The sequence below is a fragment of the Mercurialis annua genome, linkage group LG4, assembly GCF_937616625.2.
Source record: "Mercurialis annua linkage group LG4, ddMerAnnu1.2, whole genome shotgun sequence".
NCBI classification, from domain to species: domain Eukaryota; kingdom Viridiplantae; phylum Streptophyta; class Magnoliopsida; order Malpighiales; family Euphorbiaceae; genus Mercurialis; species Mercurialis annua.
Window position 1 is genome coordinate 32,099,111 of NC_065573.1, and position 17,704 is coordinate 32,116,814.

General features: G+C 30.4%; 3 protein-coding genes across 3 annotated transcripts; 1 reads left to right on the plus strand and 2 right to left on the minus strand.

Annotated features, from left to right (window-relative positions):
• Positions 1 to 1,999: 1,999 nt before the first annotated feature.
• Positions 2,000 to 3,754, minus strand: LOC126678960 (L-lactate dehydrogenase A-like). The gene is made up of 2 exons (XM_050373882.2): positions 2,967 to 3,754; positions 2,000 to 2,718 (listed from the first exon to the last, which is right to left on the minus strand). Exons 1-2 carry the CDS (start codon positions 3,573 to 3,575, stop codon positions 2,275 to 2,277), a joined length of 1,053 nt encoding a protein of 350 aa, XP_050229839.1. The 5' UTR covers positions 3,576 to 3,754; the 3' UTR covers positions 2,000 to 2,274.
• A 950-nt stretch (positions 3,755 to 4,704) lies between these two features.
• LOC126678982 (L-lactate dehydrogenase A-like) lies at positions 4,705 to 5,908 on the minus strand. Its single transcript, XM_050373915.1, has 2 exons — positions 5,253 to 5,908; positions 4,705 to 5,171 (listed from the first exon to the last, which is right to left on the minus strand). Exons 1-2 carry the CDS (start codon positions 5,859 to 5,861, stop codon positions 4,728 to 4,730), a joined length of 1,053 nt encoding a protein of 350 aa, XP_050229872.1. The 5' UTR covers positions 5,862 to 5,908; the 3' UTR covers positions 4,705 to 4,727.
• Positions 5,909 to 12,151: 6,243 nt separating this feature from the next.
• LOC126676250 (uncharacterized) lies at positions 12,152 to 17,522 on the plus strand. Its single transcript, XM_050370413.1, has 5 exons — positions 12,152 to 12,491; positions 14,537 to 14,614; positions 14,707 to 14,791; positions 15,626 to 15,714; positions 16,793 to 17,522. Exons 1-5 carry the CDS (start codon positions 12,171 to 12,173, stop codon positions 16,937 to 16,939), a joined length of 720 nt encoding a protein of 239 aa, XP_050226370.1. The 5' UTR covers positions 12,152 to 12,170; the 3' UTR covers positions 16,940 to 17,522.
• The last annotated feature ends 182 nt before the right edge of the window (positions 17,523 to 17,704 follow it).

The window sequence follows — 17,704 nt, forward strand, 5'->3', positions numbered from 1 at the left end:
TATAAGAAAAAATATTTAATTATTTTATTTTACTTGATACCTAGCTAAAAACATTAATTTTATGCGCTCAACCTAAAAAATTAATTGAAAATGGATTTGTGAGGTAGCTAATATGTATTTGCCATACTTTTTTTTTAGCCAAAATTAAAAAATATGAAAAATGAGCAAAGTTTTGTTTTTTTTAGATAAAGTTATAAAGGAATTATTTGAAACATATTTTTAAAAATTAAAGGGTTCTTGTATATAGTTGTGTAGTTTTCCCGTATAGTGCAATTTATCATAAAACAGCTTTGGAATATGGTTTAATACAGAACTCTCAACTTGTACCTATTTATCCATCTAACTTCTAAATTTAACGTGTGATCTATTGAACCTCTGAATTTGTTAAATAATTCTTTTTAACCCCTGAAACGGAGATTGAGTCTCAAAAACATTAACGTGGCAAAAGACCTTTGACTAGACGGCCAGCTCGTTTGCCATATCATCAGATATATAACGCTTAGTACATCGTTTGACTCCTGAATTTATATTAATTTACCTATTTGACTCTTAAATATTTTATTTAATCTCACACATCTAAACTTATTGAATTATCATTCTTAACCTTTGAACTTGAAAGTTTTAAATTAATTTTAATTTACATTTTATCTTTAATATATATTTAGTTTAATTAATAATAAAATAATTAAATTAAATATTGTTTTTCCATATTTTATATGATACTATTTATTTTGTATATATTATCAGTTCTAATAAAATTCCAATAAAAAATAGTTAGACTTTATTGAATAATTATTTTAATTTATTTTTATATTTATTTTAATTTATTTTGTAACTACAACAGACGAGACGAGATTTAAATGATCAGAGTTAGAGGCAGCTCAAATGGACAATAAAATTATTATATTGTATTGATAATTATAATTTTTATATAATAAAAAAATGAACAGATAATAAATATAAATAAATTATGATAATCATAAATTTTTAATTTGGAATATCAATTAGTAAGCTTTAATTCACAAGCCGAAGTTGGGTGCTGCATTAGGCCCATAATTATAGGCTTTCACTTTAGCAACTAACAATCCGGGCCATCCTCTTAGCCTTCACGAAGTTAACTAAGATAGGCCAATAATTGAAAGCTTTCATACACCAATTTTCATTTTTTTTTTCCCTTGCAAAATTAGAGTTGTCTTTCTAACTTGTATAAACTCAAACCGCAAAATACTTATCAATTGCAAGTGATCTTATTAATTAACTTCACTTTTTCCTAATTTTTGAGATTGATGATAGTAATAAATTTTATTCCACAGTTCCGTGAAGAAGACATTTTTAATCACCGGATAATGACAATTTTAAAGAACTAAGTATAATCAAAATAAGAAATTTGAAATCAATAAATATCTACCAAATAGATATCAATCCTATGGAATTTATTCAACTCACAAATATCAACAAAATATAAAGGAGATTTTAGAAAAAAATACCCAAAAAAAAAAAAAACGGGAGTTGATTTCATTTTTTCGAAAATACAAAGTTGTCTAAAACATTTGATAAGTTTCAGTTAGATAGAAAGTTCATGGCTATATATTATAAAATCATAAAACTTATAAAGTTTGAAAGATGTGTAAAACATCTAGTAGCAAACTAATAGTTAACTATAGGTTTAAGTATATGTCAATTGTAACTTTTAATTGTATTCTTAGATATAACTTATAATAGTTCATATTTAAAGATGTGTCAAACTAATTATTTTATTTGATCCAAATACAAACTAGTTATCGAACTGAGTTTTGCTTAATTATTGATGCGAGGATAAAACAGATACAATAACTAATTATATTTTCAAGGGTATAATTTTGTCTCTTCCTTACATCAAAATGATGCCAATATATGCCAATTAAATATAAACCTCCAATAATATTGCGAGACAATTAATATCCAAACACCCAAACATAACATACATAACAATTACTTAAACCCTATGTTAACTACTAGGGGGGCAATTCAAATCTCAGTTAATTTAAATTTCATATTTACATAAGGCAGACAATGGAACAAGAAGTAAGCCGCCATACATCTGATGAAGAACTAAACAAATTAACAAGCAGCATAAGTAACTGCTAAAATTGATATTTCGACCACTTATTAAGTTCGGAATGGACTTTCCGGATAAACCTCAAAATCCATTCTAACTTGTTATTTCTACAGCTTATACCATAAGGTCCATAACGCAAGGACTCGGACTATCGAATCTTAAACCGGATCCATCACTTATAATTCCAATTGGCTTTGCATTTCTAGCAAGGTCTTAGCCGAGTCCCTGAGCCGCTGCGCCTCTTCATCCGTCAAATGCACATTCGTCACACCCAAAACTCCGCCTCGACCAAGTTGAGCCGGCAAGCTCAAGAACACATCCCCGCCATCAATGCCGTAAAACCCCTTAGCAAGAACAGAAACAGGGTGGATTTTCCTCTGGTCTCGAAGTAAAGACCGAGCCAAGTTAGCTGCAGAGTAGCCAATTGCCCATGATGTGTAGCCCTTTAAACGAATCACTTCATAAGCACTGTCCACAACTGCCTTGTGAATGTTCTCAAGTGTCTCCTTCTCATACACAATAGCCTGCTTGTCTAAAAAGCTCAGTATTGGCACCCCTCCTACACTTATGCTTGACCATAGTGCCACTGAACTATCACCATGCTCTCCAACAATATAGGCCTGCATTAAAAGCATTCATAAACAAGCATGATTACTATTTTATAAACACTAATGAGATATAACTCAAATAGTATAAGCGTCAGACAACATTCTAATAGGTCGTGAGTTCAATTCCTCCCACAAATGCTTCCCCTTCCGACTGATAAAAAAATGATTACTATTTTATAAACAAATGAATTAATCAATTAACTAAAAAATTGCTCAATTAAAACAAAAGATGGGATAAAATCCTTAAATAATTGACTAACCTGCACATCCTGGGCATTGACATCAAGATGATCAGCAATCAAGAACCGAAACCTAGAACTATCCAAATTAGTTCCCGATCCAATAACCCGATTCGAAGAGAATCCAGAAAGCTTCCAAGCAATAAAAGTCAACACATCAACCGGATTCGAAACGATCATCAAAATACAATCAGGTGAGTGTTTAGCAAGCGGCGGTATAATATTCTTAAACAGAGACACATTCCTATGCAACAAATCCAACCGAGACTGACCCACGATCTGGCGGGCCCCAGCAGTGACAATACACAGATCAGATCCGACGGTCACAGAGTAATCAGTTGAAGCAAGGATTTTCGTACGGGGAAGAAAAGCGGCCGCGTGCTGTAAGTCGAGCATTTCTCCACGGAGCTTGTCGGCATTAACGTCGACGAGGACGAGCTCGTCGGTTAAGTCTTGGGTGAGGATGGTCTGGGCAATCGCCATGCCGACATTTCCGGTGCCGATGACTGAGATTTTGGTGCGGCGCTTCGTGGGAGAAGGTGGAGATGCGTTGTGGATCGGTTTGAAAAAGATTTTTGATAAATCTAGGCCGTCAGGGCCAAGTGCGGATGCTGAAGGAGTCTTATGCATTGTGAAATTTGTTTGAATTTGATATGGTGAACTGAAAATGGAGATCGTGGGGTTTATTATAGTGTGTGAAACGGGAGAAAATGAGTGAATTAATGTAGTCAAAAAGTGGAGTGGGGAAGAAGGGAAACGAAATGGTTTTGAATGGTCTAACGTTCCAGAATTGGGACTAAGAAAATATCAAAACAATAAAGTTGAAAGCCACGTCCCTCCCAAGTCTAGGTCAAGAATTTTCCAAATTAACGAAATTCTATAAATGGAAGATGTTTGTTACTCACGTAAGTACGTACTCACAAATTGTCAACAAATTAATGGTCAAAGTGTCAATAACAAAAATTTCCGATAATTATTATTTATTTGTTGCACACGAAATTCTTAAAATAACTATTAGTAGTATTTTTTATATTGAAAATTAATATTTTTTTTCATAATAACTAAAATATCTTTATTTCAAATTTCTAAAACATCATAAATAAATTTATGCTATTTATAAATATTTATTTCAGCGCCTTCTTTTAAATTTGACAAACTTTATTTTTCATCAATATTTTTTTATATTTCTACCGTTTTAAAATTTCTTCAGGTGACATGGCCACTAAAATTTTAAATGGTAAGATAATTCAGAATTCATTTGAAAAAAAAGTTTTGGATGGATTATTAACAAATTTATGATCTCTAATTTAAATTGTAATTTATCATATTTTTTTGAAATTGATATTCTATCAAAAAATTTAAAACGGTGTACATATCAGCATTTTTTTCTAGTTTTTTGAAAGAAAATTGATCGGTGTTAAAATTGCAAAAAAAAAAATCAAAAGTTGGTGTTTTAATTTTGCCAAAATTAAAAATTCATGTTTAATTTCAAGACATGCTAAAATTTGTGATTTTTTACACTGTTAAGCCTAAAATATTCCATCCCTTCTATTATTGAAAAAAATTATTATATTAGCTAATAACAATAAGTAGATGAAAGAATATTTATTTTATAACTATAGCTAGGATGCCACTTTTATATATGTCATTGCAGCATTTGTAGGCTAATAATAATATCAACAGCACGTAAATATATTCAGAAGAAAAAATACAACAAATGATAGAATTTTTTAACAAAAAATTACAGCAAACAAGCAACTTAAAGATTAACTATAGATATATTCATATTTCCAACTGAGTTTGCACTTCTAGAATGGTTTTAGCCGAGTCCCTGAGTCGTTGTTCCTCTTCCTCCGTCAAATGCACGTTAGCCACACCCAAGACTCCACCTCTACCGAGTTGCGCCGGCAAGCTCAAGAACACATCTCCTCCGTCGATGCCATAAAATCCCTTGGCAATGACTGAAACAGGGTGAATTTTTCTTTGGTCTCTGAGTATGGAGCGAGCCAAGTTAGCTACAGAGTACCCAATTGCCCAACACGTGTATCCCTTCAGAGTAATAACTTCGTATGCACTGTTTGCAACAGCTTTATGAATATTGTCAAGCATTTGTTTCTCGTATTCGATTTGATGGTGTTTTAAGAAGCTCAGTATTGGCACTCCACCAACGCTCATGCTTGACCATAATGCCACTGAGCTATCACCGTGCTCCCCCACAATGTATGCCTACAGAAAAGTAACAAGAAAGTTTAGTCACTCTCATAATTAATCACCCTTACTATATTAGCAAACTCCATGCAACCTTACCTGCACGTCTTGTGCATTAACGTCAAGATGATCAGCGATCAAGAATCGAAACCTTGAACTATCCAAGTTGGTGCCTGAACCGAGTACTCGATTCAATGGGAATCCACTAAGCTTCCATGCGATATAAGTTAAAACATCAACCGGGTTAGAAACTATCATCAAAATAGAATCAGGTGAATATTCAGCAAGCGGAGGTATGATCATCTTAAACAGAGCCACATTCCTCTGAAGCAAGTTCAGCCTAGACTCACCCACCATAAGTCGAGCTCCGGCAGTGACGATACAGAGATCGGATTCAGAAGTGACATTGTAATCAGTGGATGCAAGGATTTTGGTGCGAGGGAGAAAGGCAGCAGCATGCTGAAGGTCAAGCATCTCACCGCAGAGCTTGTCGGAGTTGGAATCAACGAGAACCAGCTCGTCAGCAAGGTCTTGGGTGAGGATGGTTTGGGCTATGGCCATCCCGACATTGCCGGCCCCGATAATGGAGATTTTGATGTTGCGTTTGGTGGAGGATGGTGGAGCAGTCTTGTGAATGGTTTTGAAGAAGAGCTGAGATATGTTGAGGCCATCTGGTCCGAGTGAGGAAGCTGAAGAACTCTTTTGCATGGTTAGAAATTTTTATATATAATTCAAATTAATTTAGTTTCTTTATGTATGCTTTGTTTGTGGATGAAGAAATAATGTTGGGATTTTTTTTATAGAGGGAATGAAAGGAAAAGCTTGGAGGTGTATTATTCTAGTAAATTGAGCAGGTATCTGGATTGGTTCGAATTAGTCAGAGCCGTGACTCCGGGCATCGACTATATTTGGGGTTCAACGTTTCAGAAAAAATTGGAAACCTATGGTAGATTTGTTTTTAATTCTTTCCTAAAGTAGAGCTATTCGTGAACATCTCTTATATGAGTTGATCTATTTCTCACAAAATATGAAAAATTATTATGCAATAGAATCTCATGATGATGAACACCTTAATTTGTCTGGTTACAGTTAATCGTTGGTATCGAGAAATTTTTAAGTAAATGAAGTCCAACATAAGATTATTAACAATCTATAACAAATATAAAAGTGTATTCGCGGGAGATATTTCCATTTACGGACAAAAATACCCGGACAAAAATACCCTCTATATATTTTATCGGAGTTGATATTCCTAATTGTGACATATAAGAATAATTATCGCAATAACTACCATTATGTATTAAATTCCTAATATTAAAAGGGATTGTGTAACAACTATCATTATGTGTTAAATTCCTAATCCTAAAAGGAATTGCACATATATATATCAACTAGTTTCGCATTACGTGCTACGCACGTGGCTCGTAATGTAACTCTTCAATTTATATTTAATTAAATTTATTATAATTTATCAGTTTATTTTATTTTAAAATCAATTTTAAATTCGTTAGAATTTTGTAAGAAATAATATAATACTTCAAATTATTATTTTTAAAAATCAATTGACTTCAATAATATTTATATTCAATTGTTTTTATATTAAATAAATTTATTATAATTACAACTATGTATTTTATCTAATAATTAAAATTATATTATATTTTAATTATAATCAATATTTCAAAAATAGAATTCTATTAGAATAAGGAAATCATAAATCATACATTAAGATTAAAATATTTAAATTTCATAAAAAGTAGAAATAATATAAATTAATTGATGAGATAAGTAAATTTCACAAGCGCTCTCTTTTATTAATTATTAAAAAATTATGACGTGAAATTCAAAAGGGTTTGACGAAATTAACAAATTATATAAACATTAAAAAAACTGTCCCGTAAAGCTAAGAATGAAGACCATGACTATATTAAATACAATTGTTTAAATATTTATATTATTATATGGGGTAAATAAAAAACAATTGTCACGTTAGAAAATAAAAATTAAATAAGATTGATAACTATTCTTAAAGTAATTTGTAGTATTATTTTGGAGTATATCTAATTACATTAGGAGTCTATTTTTTGAGAGAAATTAGGAGTCTAATTTAAGTCCACTAATGTTGGTATGTTAGGATTCCTAATTCCGAATTATCAATGTTTAATTTAGGTAAATAATTTACATTAATGTTATTTAAATTGTCATATCACATCCTACATTTTAGAATTTTGATTATTTTCAAATTACCAACGTTTTTATTAGTATGTTAATTATTATTAAGGAAATCTACAATATAGGAAAATTAGAATTTTAGTTGGATTAGGAAATATTGTATGAGTTGGAGTATCTTAATTATTATTAAGGGTATTACCGTAAAAGTGCTTGTCCCCCCCCCCCCATCCGTGCTTTTATATATAGTATAGATATATATAAAAGAATATGACGAGTTTCATTAATATTAAATAATTATATTATAATATTTCTGTAAAAGCTTTGATATTTTTTATATTTATTAGTTATTTACAATAAAAAATAATATAAATTTGCTTCAATCATATTATCATTTTTTAATAATAATAATATCAAAAATTAAATTTATTACTTAATTCTAACTTTTTAATATTTCCAATAAAAGAAATTAAAATTTTATAAAACAAAAACAAATAAAAAACACAACTCTAATAAAATTTAAATGATAATATATCATTAAAAGATATAATTTTTTAATATTAAATAACGGATCATATAGATATCGTTAACGTGCGTAGCACGTGGCTAAAAAAACTAGTCTATTTAAAAATGTGATAGATAAACCGGTAAGGCGTTTTTTTTACTCAAGTGAAATCGCATTTTTAAACTATATTCGTATATGCAGTTGTTTAAAAAATAAGACAGAATTTTTGTCTCTCCTAAGAAACTTATGTGACTAGAGTAGAGATTGATTTGGACATGAAAAGATATTTAGTTGAATGCATCCAAAACCAATGACAGAGGGAGGAGGAGGCATGAGACTGTCATAATTCCCTTTAAATTTTTAAAAATTTTAAAATTAGCACCATATTTTTAATATTTTACAAGTTAAACCCCACCCCCCCCCCCCCCCTAATTTTAAAGATTGCCTACTTCATATATTATATATTGCAATTTGACCTTCTCTATGTTGAAATCCTAACTCCGTCACTGTCCAAAACACCTCATATATGCCATGCATATATGATCAAAGGTGGCACCCATGGTTCACAAATTGGCGGTATCAATTGGGAACTGCCGGTTCACGTACTTAAAATCCGCTGAACCTCTTTGGACGATCTACGCCAGTTTGGAACCGATCGGTTCCAATTCATTATTCAAAATTCCGATCAGTTCAAAAATTAAATGCTTAAAAGTAAGTTAAAAATAAAAGTAAACTTGAAATAAGTAACTAGTTATGTTTAAAGTGAACAAATAATCTATTTTATATATCATGATTTTTACTAATTAATCATATAAACATATCTATTGTTATAAAAAAATATAAAATTAATAATTAATATTAATAAAGAATAAATAATAAATTTTAATAAATAAATATTATAAATATAGTAGGATATAGATATACACTAATCATTTAATTTGAAAAAACTCTGCCTTTTCTCTAATTCAACTAGAAAGAAAATTTCTTTCTTTTTTTTCCCGCTTCGCCAACAATTTTATTAATATTTTTATGTTTTGAATAAATTTATCCGTTTGAGAGTTGGTTTTAGTTGTGAATTTCTCCTTTACGAAGTTGTTTTTAGTTGTGATATATGTTTTGACGATATTGTTGTTGTTTTAGTGGATTCTATCAAGATCTTATCGTTAATCCTATCTAGAATTAGAAATTGAAACTGGCGGTTGAAAATCAAAACCGACAAAATTAAAACCGGTTTTTGGAAACTTGAACCGACAATTTCAGTTCTAGAAAATATTAGGTCGGCTCGAACCGGACTTCCTTCGGTTCCATGCTGGTTTGATTTTAATGCAAAATGTAACCAGCTTTAGGTTGAATATGGTTGGACCTTTTGGGTTGGTTCATAATATGAAGCGGTCCACGATCACCTTTACCATGTACCAAAAAGAAATATATTTGATGTACTTATTTGCAACTATGAATCAATCAAAGCTGTATTATTTTTAAATATATTAGTATGTATTAGTTTATATTGTTGTTGAGTTTTTAAGGATTAGTATCTTTACTAATCGATTGAACATGAAATATCATATACTCTTTTTTATAAAATTAAGGGGTGGTGTTATAAAAAAATTCATAAATATTATATATTTTCTCAATTTAATCACGAACTTAAAAATATTTTAATTGTATGTAGGGAGTTTCATTTTTTTCTCAATTTGATACACGAGATCATAATATGATAACGTGACTGTCAAAAATGATATACATCTTAGTTAATCACACCAATAAATAAGTGTCATGTGAGTATATGCATTGAATTGGAAAAAATGAAACTTTTTTCATACAATTGAGACGTTTTAAAATTCGTAATTAAATTGAAAAAATGGATATATTTTATAAATTTATTTAGCATCACTCCAAAAATGAATAGTATTATATTAATTTAAAGTATTTTATATTTTTTATAATTTGAACCATCCATTATAGATTGATTGAATATAAAATGTTCAATCAACTTGAGAGGATTCTGATTTGAATTTAATATTAGTGAAATACTAATTTCCATTTCATGATTTCAAAAATCTATTGAAAAATATGACAAGATCAAGAATCTAAATAAAAATGACTTAGTACATTATTTAATTCCTAAAATTTACCACTTTATTTCATGTGAACTTTAAACTAATTTTTTTTATTTTATTGAACCTCTTAACTATTTTTTTTATTCTATTTAACCCCTAAACTTTACCACTTTGTTCCATGCGACTTTTAAACTAATTGTTTATTCCATTGGACCTCTTAACTATTTTTTTATTCTATTTAACCACTCAAACTATACTATTTGTTCTATCTAACCCCTCAACTAAAATAACATTTACATGTTCAACAAGTAATATTATTTAATTATTTGAACGATTTTAAATTTTTTTATTTATTTCTACCCTTTTCTTTCTAATTTATACTGTCGTCAACAATTTATAAAAATATTTTTAAAATAATATATTTTTAAAAAAAAATCATATGTCATTCTATATAAATTAATTTATATGCTTTTAAACATTTATTGTACATATAATATGGTTGAAAAAGTTGTATTTTTGAGGAGGTTAAATGGGTAAAAATTAAAAATTTAAATATGCAATAGGCAAAATGGCTCTTAAATAGAACACTACGCGGGATACTTAATCCCCTTTTTATCTCCGGAGGAGTTTCGCGGGCAGGAGAAAAGAATAGTTAAGGGGCTAAATAGAACAAAAAAATAGTTAAAAGGTCTAATAGAACATGAAATTAGTTTAAAGGTCACAAAAAACAAAATGGTAAAGTTTAGGAGTTAAATAGAACAAAAAAATAGTTAAGAGGTCCAATAGAATAAAAAATTAATTTAGAAGTCGCATAGAATAAAGTGATAAAATCTAAGGGTTAAATAATATATCAAGCCAAATAAAAATAATCTCATATCTTCTCTAATTTTTTCAAATTTAGAGGAAAAATGATATTTTTATTCTTATCTAATGATAATAATTATTTTTTTTATTCATCAAAAGAAATAATTAATTTTTTAAATTAGAGGGGGATTGGATATATCTTTTCCACATCTGATCAAAATTTGAAATCTAGTTAAACTACTTGTTTAGCTTGATTGTACCTTAAATTTACTTCATAAATAAATTTAATTTCTAATTCACTGATGTAATTTATAAATATCTCAAAATTCTATAAAAAAATTAATATTTACAAAACTTATAAATATTATAAATTAGACATTTAATTACCAAAAAATTATAGGCTAAATCTTTTTTGAAGTCTCTAAATTATATGATATTTTATTATAGGATTCCTCATTTTTTATTTTGCCGTATTGAGTCTCTAAACTATTATATTTTTCAGCAATTAGGTTCTTAAATTTTTTATTTTTTTCGACAATTGGATCATTAAATTTTTATTTTCTTCAGCAAATAGATTCTTTTTCAGTCCTTAAAAAACTCAGTTGACCAAAAAATAAAAGTTTAAAAATTAAAAAAAATAAAATAATCAAAAATTAAATAATCAAAAGTCATATAGTTTAATAACTGCAAAAAAAGTTTAGCCTAAATTTTATAAAATATTCAAATAAATTAAAAGAAAAACTATTGAACTAGAATATTATTACAGTGATTTTGACGGCCATTGATCAATTTAATGTTGCGACTTTGAAAATACAACTTTGTGGAAAGGTGAAGTTTGTAAAACATTTTGTTCAACAAGGTGTCTTTCTTGGCCAACATTTCTGCTCTCCAAAAGGTGACACATTGACGAACAGGTTCTGAGTTGATCTTTCTCCCGCCCACAAATATCATTTAAAACCAGGTTCTTATTCAAATTCATTTTTCATCAGTTCTAGAGATGGAACCAGGTTTTGAGATAACATTACTTTACCACATTATTATTTCCTAATACATTAAAAATAATCAACTTCTATGTACAATAATACTCCTTAAATACTTTTTTGGGTCTATAATATGTAAAAAGATTAGTCATATCTGAAAATAGCAATAATCAATATAGACAATTTTATAAAATTATATGTAAATCAAGATGTATTTATTACTTTTATAAAATTTACTATATGAAATAGTCAAATATTAAACTATTATGGATCGGAATGATTGTAATTAGTAAGTTGGTGTGTTTTTTTTCTTTTTAAGTAAATTTGTTTTAATTACAAAAGTACTATAGTATTTGATGAATATAAAGAATTGATTCTGTATTTTTATACTGGGCCAACACTATTGGGCCCTTTCAAGCCTTTCGTAAGAGTTTCTTAATAGGCCCTTCTTTGATCTACAGAAATTAATCCTCACAATCATAGATTTCCGTCGCTTAAAATGGAACCTCCAGCAGCAGCAGAATTAGCAGAGCTGGAGCGAGTCCAGACCTTAATTCTACACCGAATTTCAAACATTGAGCGCTCTCTGCTGCCTCACCAAAACAGTGTCACTCGCAATGCTAGCTCCGATATTACCTCCGTTTACGGAGAGGACGACACTGATACTGAAGCTCGCCTTTCCGCCATTATTAATTCTAACGGCGTTAATGACTTCGCATTCAAAAGAGTTCCCTCTGATTACTACGATTGCCCTCTTGAAGAACGGCGTGACGTTTTATCTGCTGCCTCTGTTGATCACCTGTGCAAGAGCATCGTCTTGGTAATGGTTTTTATTTGATGAATAATGATTTACTCCATTATTGAGTTTTTATTTATTTATATTTTGTAAATGTTGCACTGTTTATTTTAAGTTCATAAAATAATTAAGCTGAATTGACAATCTGATGTTGAAAAAATGACTGCATTTTTCGAATATTGATAATTTTTAGGGAAATAAGAATTATCACATTTGATTTGACAATTGTTTGTATCGTTTGATCTGGTTTTAAGTAACCTTACAGAACTTTGTAAGCAGCTGTTACGATAATATATGCTGTTGCAAACATATATACATAGACAATTGGAATGACAATGTTTTTTGTGGCACATTATGAGAGGAGGATTAGCATTTGCGCGGTTTGTCTTGATTCTATAACATTTTTTATGGTAGAGAGATGATAGATCTTATGGCCTTCCACATACATATTCTTGAATATTCACTCATTGAGGTGAAATTGGAGTTTATTGATTTGGACTATAGGTCTTTTTAGCCTAAGTTGTGTCTGGCTCATAGTAGAACAAGTTGGAGGAGAAAAGAGTAATAAGTTGCTTGGTGTCATGATGATCATTTGTGTTCTTACATGATTGATTTTCGATAAATTGAAGATCCTATAAGTACAATTTTAATTTTTTTTTTCAGTAACTCTGAGATGGGATAGCTTGTCTCAAAATTTGTGGCATTTGGTTGGTGAATTTCCTGAAAGAGGGAATTATACTGTTGGTGCATTCTGTGGTATGATAGAAGTTCTCTCTATTCTCTTATGTAGACAAAAAAAGAATTAGCGCTAGTCCGACGTTGTCTAGTCGGAATAGTGAGAAAATAATTTGGACTAGGTGGGATTCAGGTAACAAGCTTGAAAATAAACATATGACACATGGCTGGACCTTTTGTAATGTTTAAACTTACATCCGTGAAACTTGGATTAGAAATGTCCAAAAATAGGATCATGGCCTCAGTATATATATGTTTCTATATACAGTCTATATAAACCAGGAGACCTTGAATATGGTAAATGAATTAATAGAAACTTTTGGCACTGGAAATAAAAGGCAAAATCCATCATAAAATCCTTATACTATTAACTTTTATTTTACTTGGTCCTTCTTGATAAATATTTTTCATTTATTTAGTCCTTTAACTATTTCTTTTGTCCTCTTGTGGTCCTTATGTGGACGGTATTATAAAAAAATGTCGTCGTTTTGATTGGCATGAAACTTCGGGAGTTCATGCAAAAAAGAATCACAAGTGTATAAACTAAATAGTTAAAGAACTAGTTAAATGCAAAATATCTGTTAAGGACCAAATGAAATGAAAGTTAATAGTATAAATACTTTAGGATGTGTTTAGCCGACATAAACAAAATCTCACTACCATGTGGTTAGAGTCCCTGAACAAAATAAATCTGGGAAAGAAATACCCATCACACACATAAACTACTACGGGTATTGAAAATATGAACCAAAAAGATATACAAGGCTGACGATGAATTTGTTCAACATCAATAATTAGGTTGAACCTTTGAGTTCATACCTTCATTTTTGAATAAAAAAAGATTTGGTCACTCCCCTTATGGCTCTTAATATAAGAGAGAAAAAAGTCATAATTTGTAAGATGTTAAAGAGTCTCAGACCATCCTAATAACATCTTTAGCAGTCTGTTATTATAAAATCTTTCTGTAATTTATGCATGGTACATGCAGAAAAATATTGTCTAGAGTTTACTGTCTGGAAGTTTGTACCCACAACATATCAACTTATTGCCTTTTGCAAATGCTGTTACCTGAAAAATTATAATCTGTCATTAGGTTTGGACTTGGGGTGTTCAATAAGATCTGATATTGTAAACGAATGACTATAACAATGTGCATGGGATGAAATCAACACTGCCTACTTCAGTTTGACTTAAGAGAAGCAGTTAAAAAAATGTTCGAAGTAGTTCAACATTGAAATTTCATCCTTTGTCTCACACCATAAGTTTTGAAACATTGTCGCCCTGTTGATTTTCTGAATTTTGTTATTAAGTTCTTTAACTTTTGCTTCCCTCAGGTTAACACACAGGCCCCGTCCAATGTAATTGATTGTAGCGATCGCAATAATTCGAAGTATTATGTTGTTGTTGTTCAGGTACCATGTTTACTTTCCAAATATACTTTTAACAGTTTGTCATTCAAAAAGATGCTTGAGCAACTTACATTTTGATATCTACTTTATTGCAGTATACTGCTCGGTTTAATGCTGAAACTGTTAAAAACTATCTTTATGCACTCAATGACGGCAAGATAGCTAAAAAGAAATTCAACAGTAAGTTTTCATACACTTCAGTGATGAAACATTTTGTGTAATGTTTCTTCAAAAATTTGTATTACATAATGTTATACTGTTCTCATTTTTTCATGACACTCTGAAGGCATCAAAATATCACTTAAGTTACTTATTACATACAAAATTTATTGTAAGAAACATAAACATCAATTCCCAACATTTAATCTAACTTCTCAAAAATATGCCAATTTTCTTCACACATTACATTTTGAATGTTGAAGATGTAAGATGTAGCGACTCCTTGTCTCTTTAAGAAAAATGACTTGCAGACAACAACCAGCACATTTTTGTTTGCTTCAAAAGAATTGTGTTCCCTTGTTAATGTGCATAGCCAGCCATTATGTACTTATTGTCAAAAACAATGATAGCAAATGCACATGATTGTGCGAAAAAGAGAAATGCCAGTGTAAGCATGATTATGACTAATTAATGCCTTGATATTCACATGTTCAAAAAAGGAAGGCAGATCTGATATAATTCCTGTATAGTGTGTTTATAGAACAGTGAAATTTAGTTGTAAAGAGATTATAGACTCATAGTCAACAATCACTATCATGTGGATATACATTGTGTAGAGAGTAAGGCACTTTATGGTGAATATGAAAAGGAGAATTAATTTTTTTAAGAAATGCTTTATTGGAAGGTTAATGGAATGCTGTCAAGCATATTGCATATCTATACCAAATAATTATTTCTAATTTAGCTGCAATTTTTTTCTCTTTTTGTTTTCTTGAGGATCAAACTGAAAATGTTGCTTCTTCAAACATCTTCTGTTTCTATTTAAGGAAGCAAATTAATTTTTTAACTACGCAGTGAGGCTTGCTCCTGAGGAGACATCTATACAGCTGACTGGATTTGAGCACAATGCAGTGACATGTATTGGGATGAAAACTGACATTCCGGTAAATACTCATGTGAATTATAAGGGAACCATATGCATTATTTTAACTCAACATTACTTGAGTCATAAATTTATAATTAGCTTGGATTTTTATAGCTCTTAGACTTGATGCATTTTTTTGTTTTTTCGTGTTGTTTTAGTGCAAAAATTCAGTTGGTTATACTCGCCTTTTTTTGTTTTGGACTTCTTTTGAGCAAATTACTTGCTCATCTGCTTCCCTAAACACATGTAATTCTTAAGATGCGCATCTTTCAAAACTTTCTTAAGGTCTTTTTGCAGTACACATACACTTGAACTTATTTTTCAGACAATACAAATACAGTGTCATGTCTTGCATGAAGCAACATGAGCAAGTTGGTCCAAAAGCTATAAATTGCCTAGCCGCATACCTAACTACCTATACCTTTCTTGTTTATAGCTACTGTGGCAATTTTATATACACAGAATCTGCCGAATGACCTGATAAATTTTGTTGAGAAAAGTGGAGAAATTTATTCTTTATAAGCATCAGAAAATGTAACTTGAAATTTCTTTTGTTAATCAAATCCTCGACTGCCATGCCAGCTATCTGGTGGTCCATTGCTTCAACTATTATACCTGTCATTGCTATCAAATTAGAATTTTAATACGGTGGTCCACTACATTGATCAATTGTTTTATGCCAGTCTGCCACTTGAATACAAATATTGGATTTTCCTTAGAATTAGTTAGCTACGTGTTGCAGCAGCAAAAGTTTGTTTGATGTGAAGGTGTGTCTGTTTGTGATTTTGTCCATCCAAAATTTTGTCTAGGGGACATATACAATGTGAATTTAAAAGTTGTTATGTTGTGACAATGAAAAAATATTCACCAGAAAGGCAAATGAGATAGAGATGTAAGTACCCCGTGCTATGAATATTCGGAATATGTTGTTTGATTGGTAACGTGACACCACGCAGACAAATGAACATATTTATAAATTCATGCATATATAAGGATGCATGTATTTGCACACTTAGAGATGATACAGAATGAGGAGTAGAGGTTTATATGTTTCACACTGCTTTGTTGTTAATTGGATCATAATGTTTTCATCTCAGGTTATTTTAGATGAAGCAATTGCGAAGCTTAATCCAGATTTCTTCTGGTTGGGTGGTGGAGAGGTTGATCTGAAGCTTGGCATAAGAACCTCAGAATTTATTAAGATCGCTAAACCTCTCATTTTCAGCTGTAGTGGGACATGCTAAACCCAAAAGAAACCATTGCTGGAATAACGGAAAAATGACGAATGGGGCGGGACCCAGAAGTTAGGGAACTGACATATCCTTCAAATTATTCTATGGAGGATTCAGGCTTTCAATTTTCAAGTTGGTAATCTTCAGAGATGCGTCTCTTCGTTTGGTGCTTTCTGAGGCATTAAATTGGAAGAGTTGCATTGGATATTTATAGCAGGAAAAGGCAACTGCAATTAGGGGTGTGCAAAAACCAATCCAAACCGAACCAAAATAATGGTTTGGTTCGGTTTGGCATTATAAGAAAAATTTCAGCTTTTTGGTTTGGTTTTGGAAGTAAAAGAGTTTCAGCTCACTTTTGATCCAAACAGAACCAAAAACTAAATTGAATTGAATGGTTTGGTTGGATTCAATTTGACTTGAAATATTTGAAATTCGGTTCGGTTCAGTTTGAACCGAACTCAAAGCCCTAACTGCAATACATTGAACTATAGGTAGACATGTACTAATTTATGTCATAAGTGAACTAGTTGATATGCAACAGTTATCCATCATATTGCATATGGAATGAATTTAATGACTACAGTTTACTGATGAATTTAAATGCTCTTCAAATTATTGCTATTGATTGATGTTCAAACAGTTTGACAGTTTTGTTTCAGTTTTGCGTATATTAATTTATGCAGATGCATGTCAGAGATATCTAGAGCGTCGTCTCCCGGTCCATAATCTTAAATGGCATGATTAATTATGTTCAATTTTATTTATTTAAGATCAAAT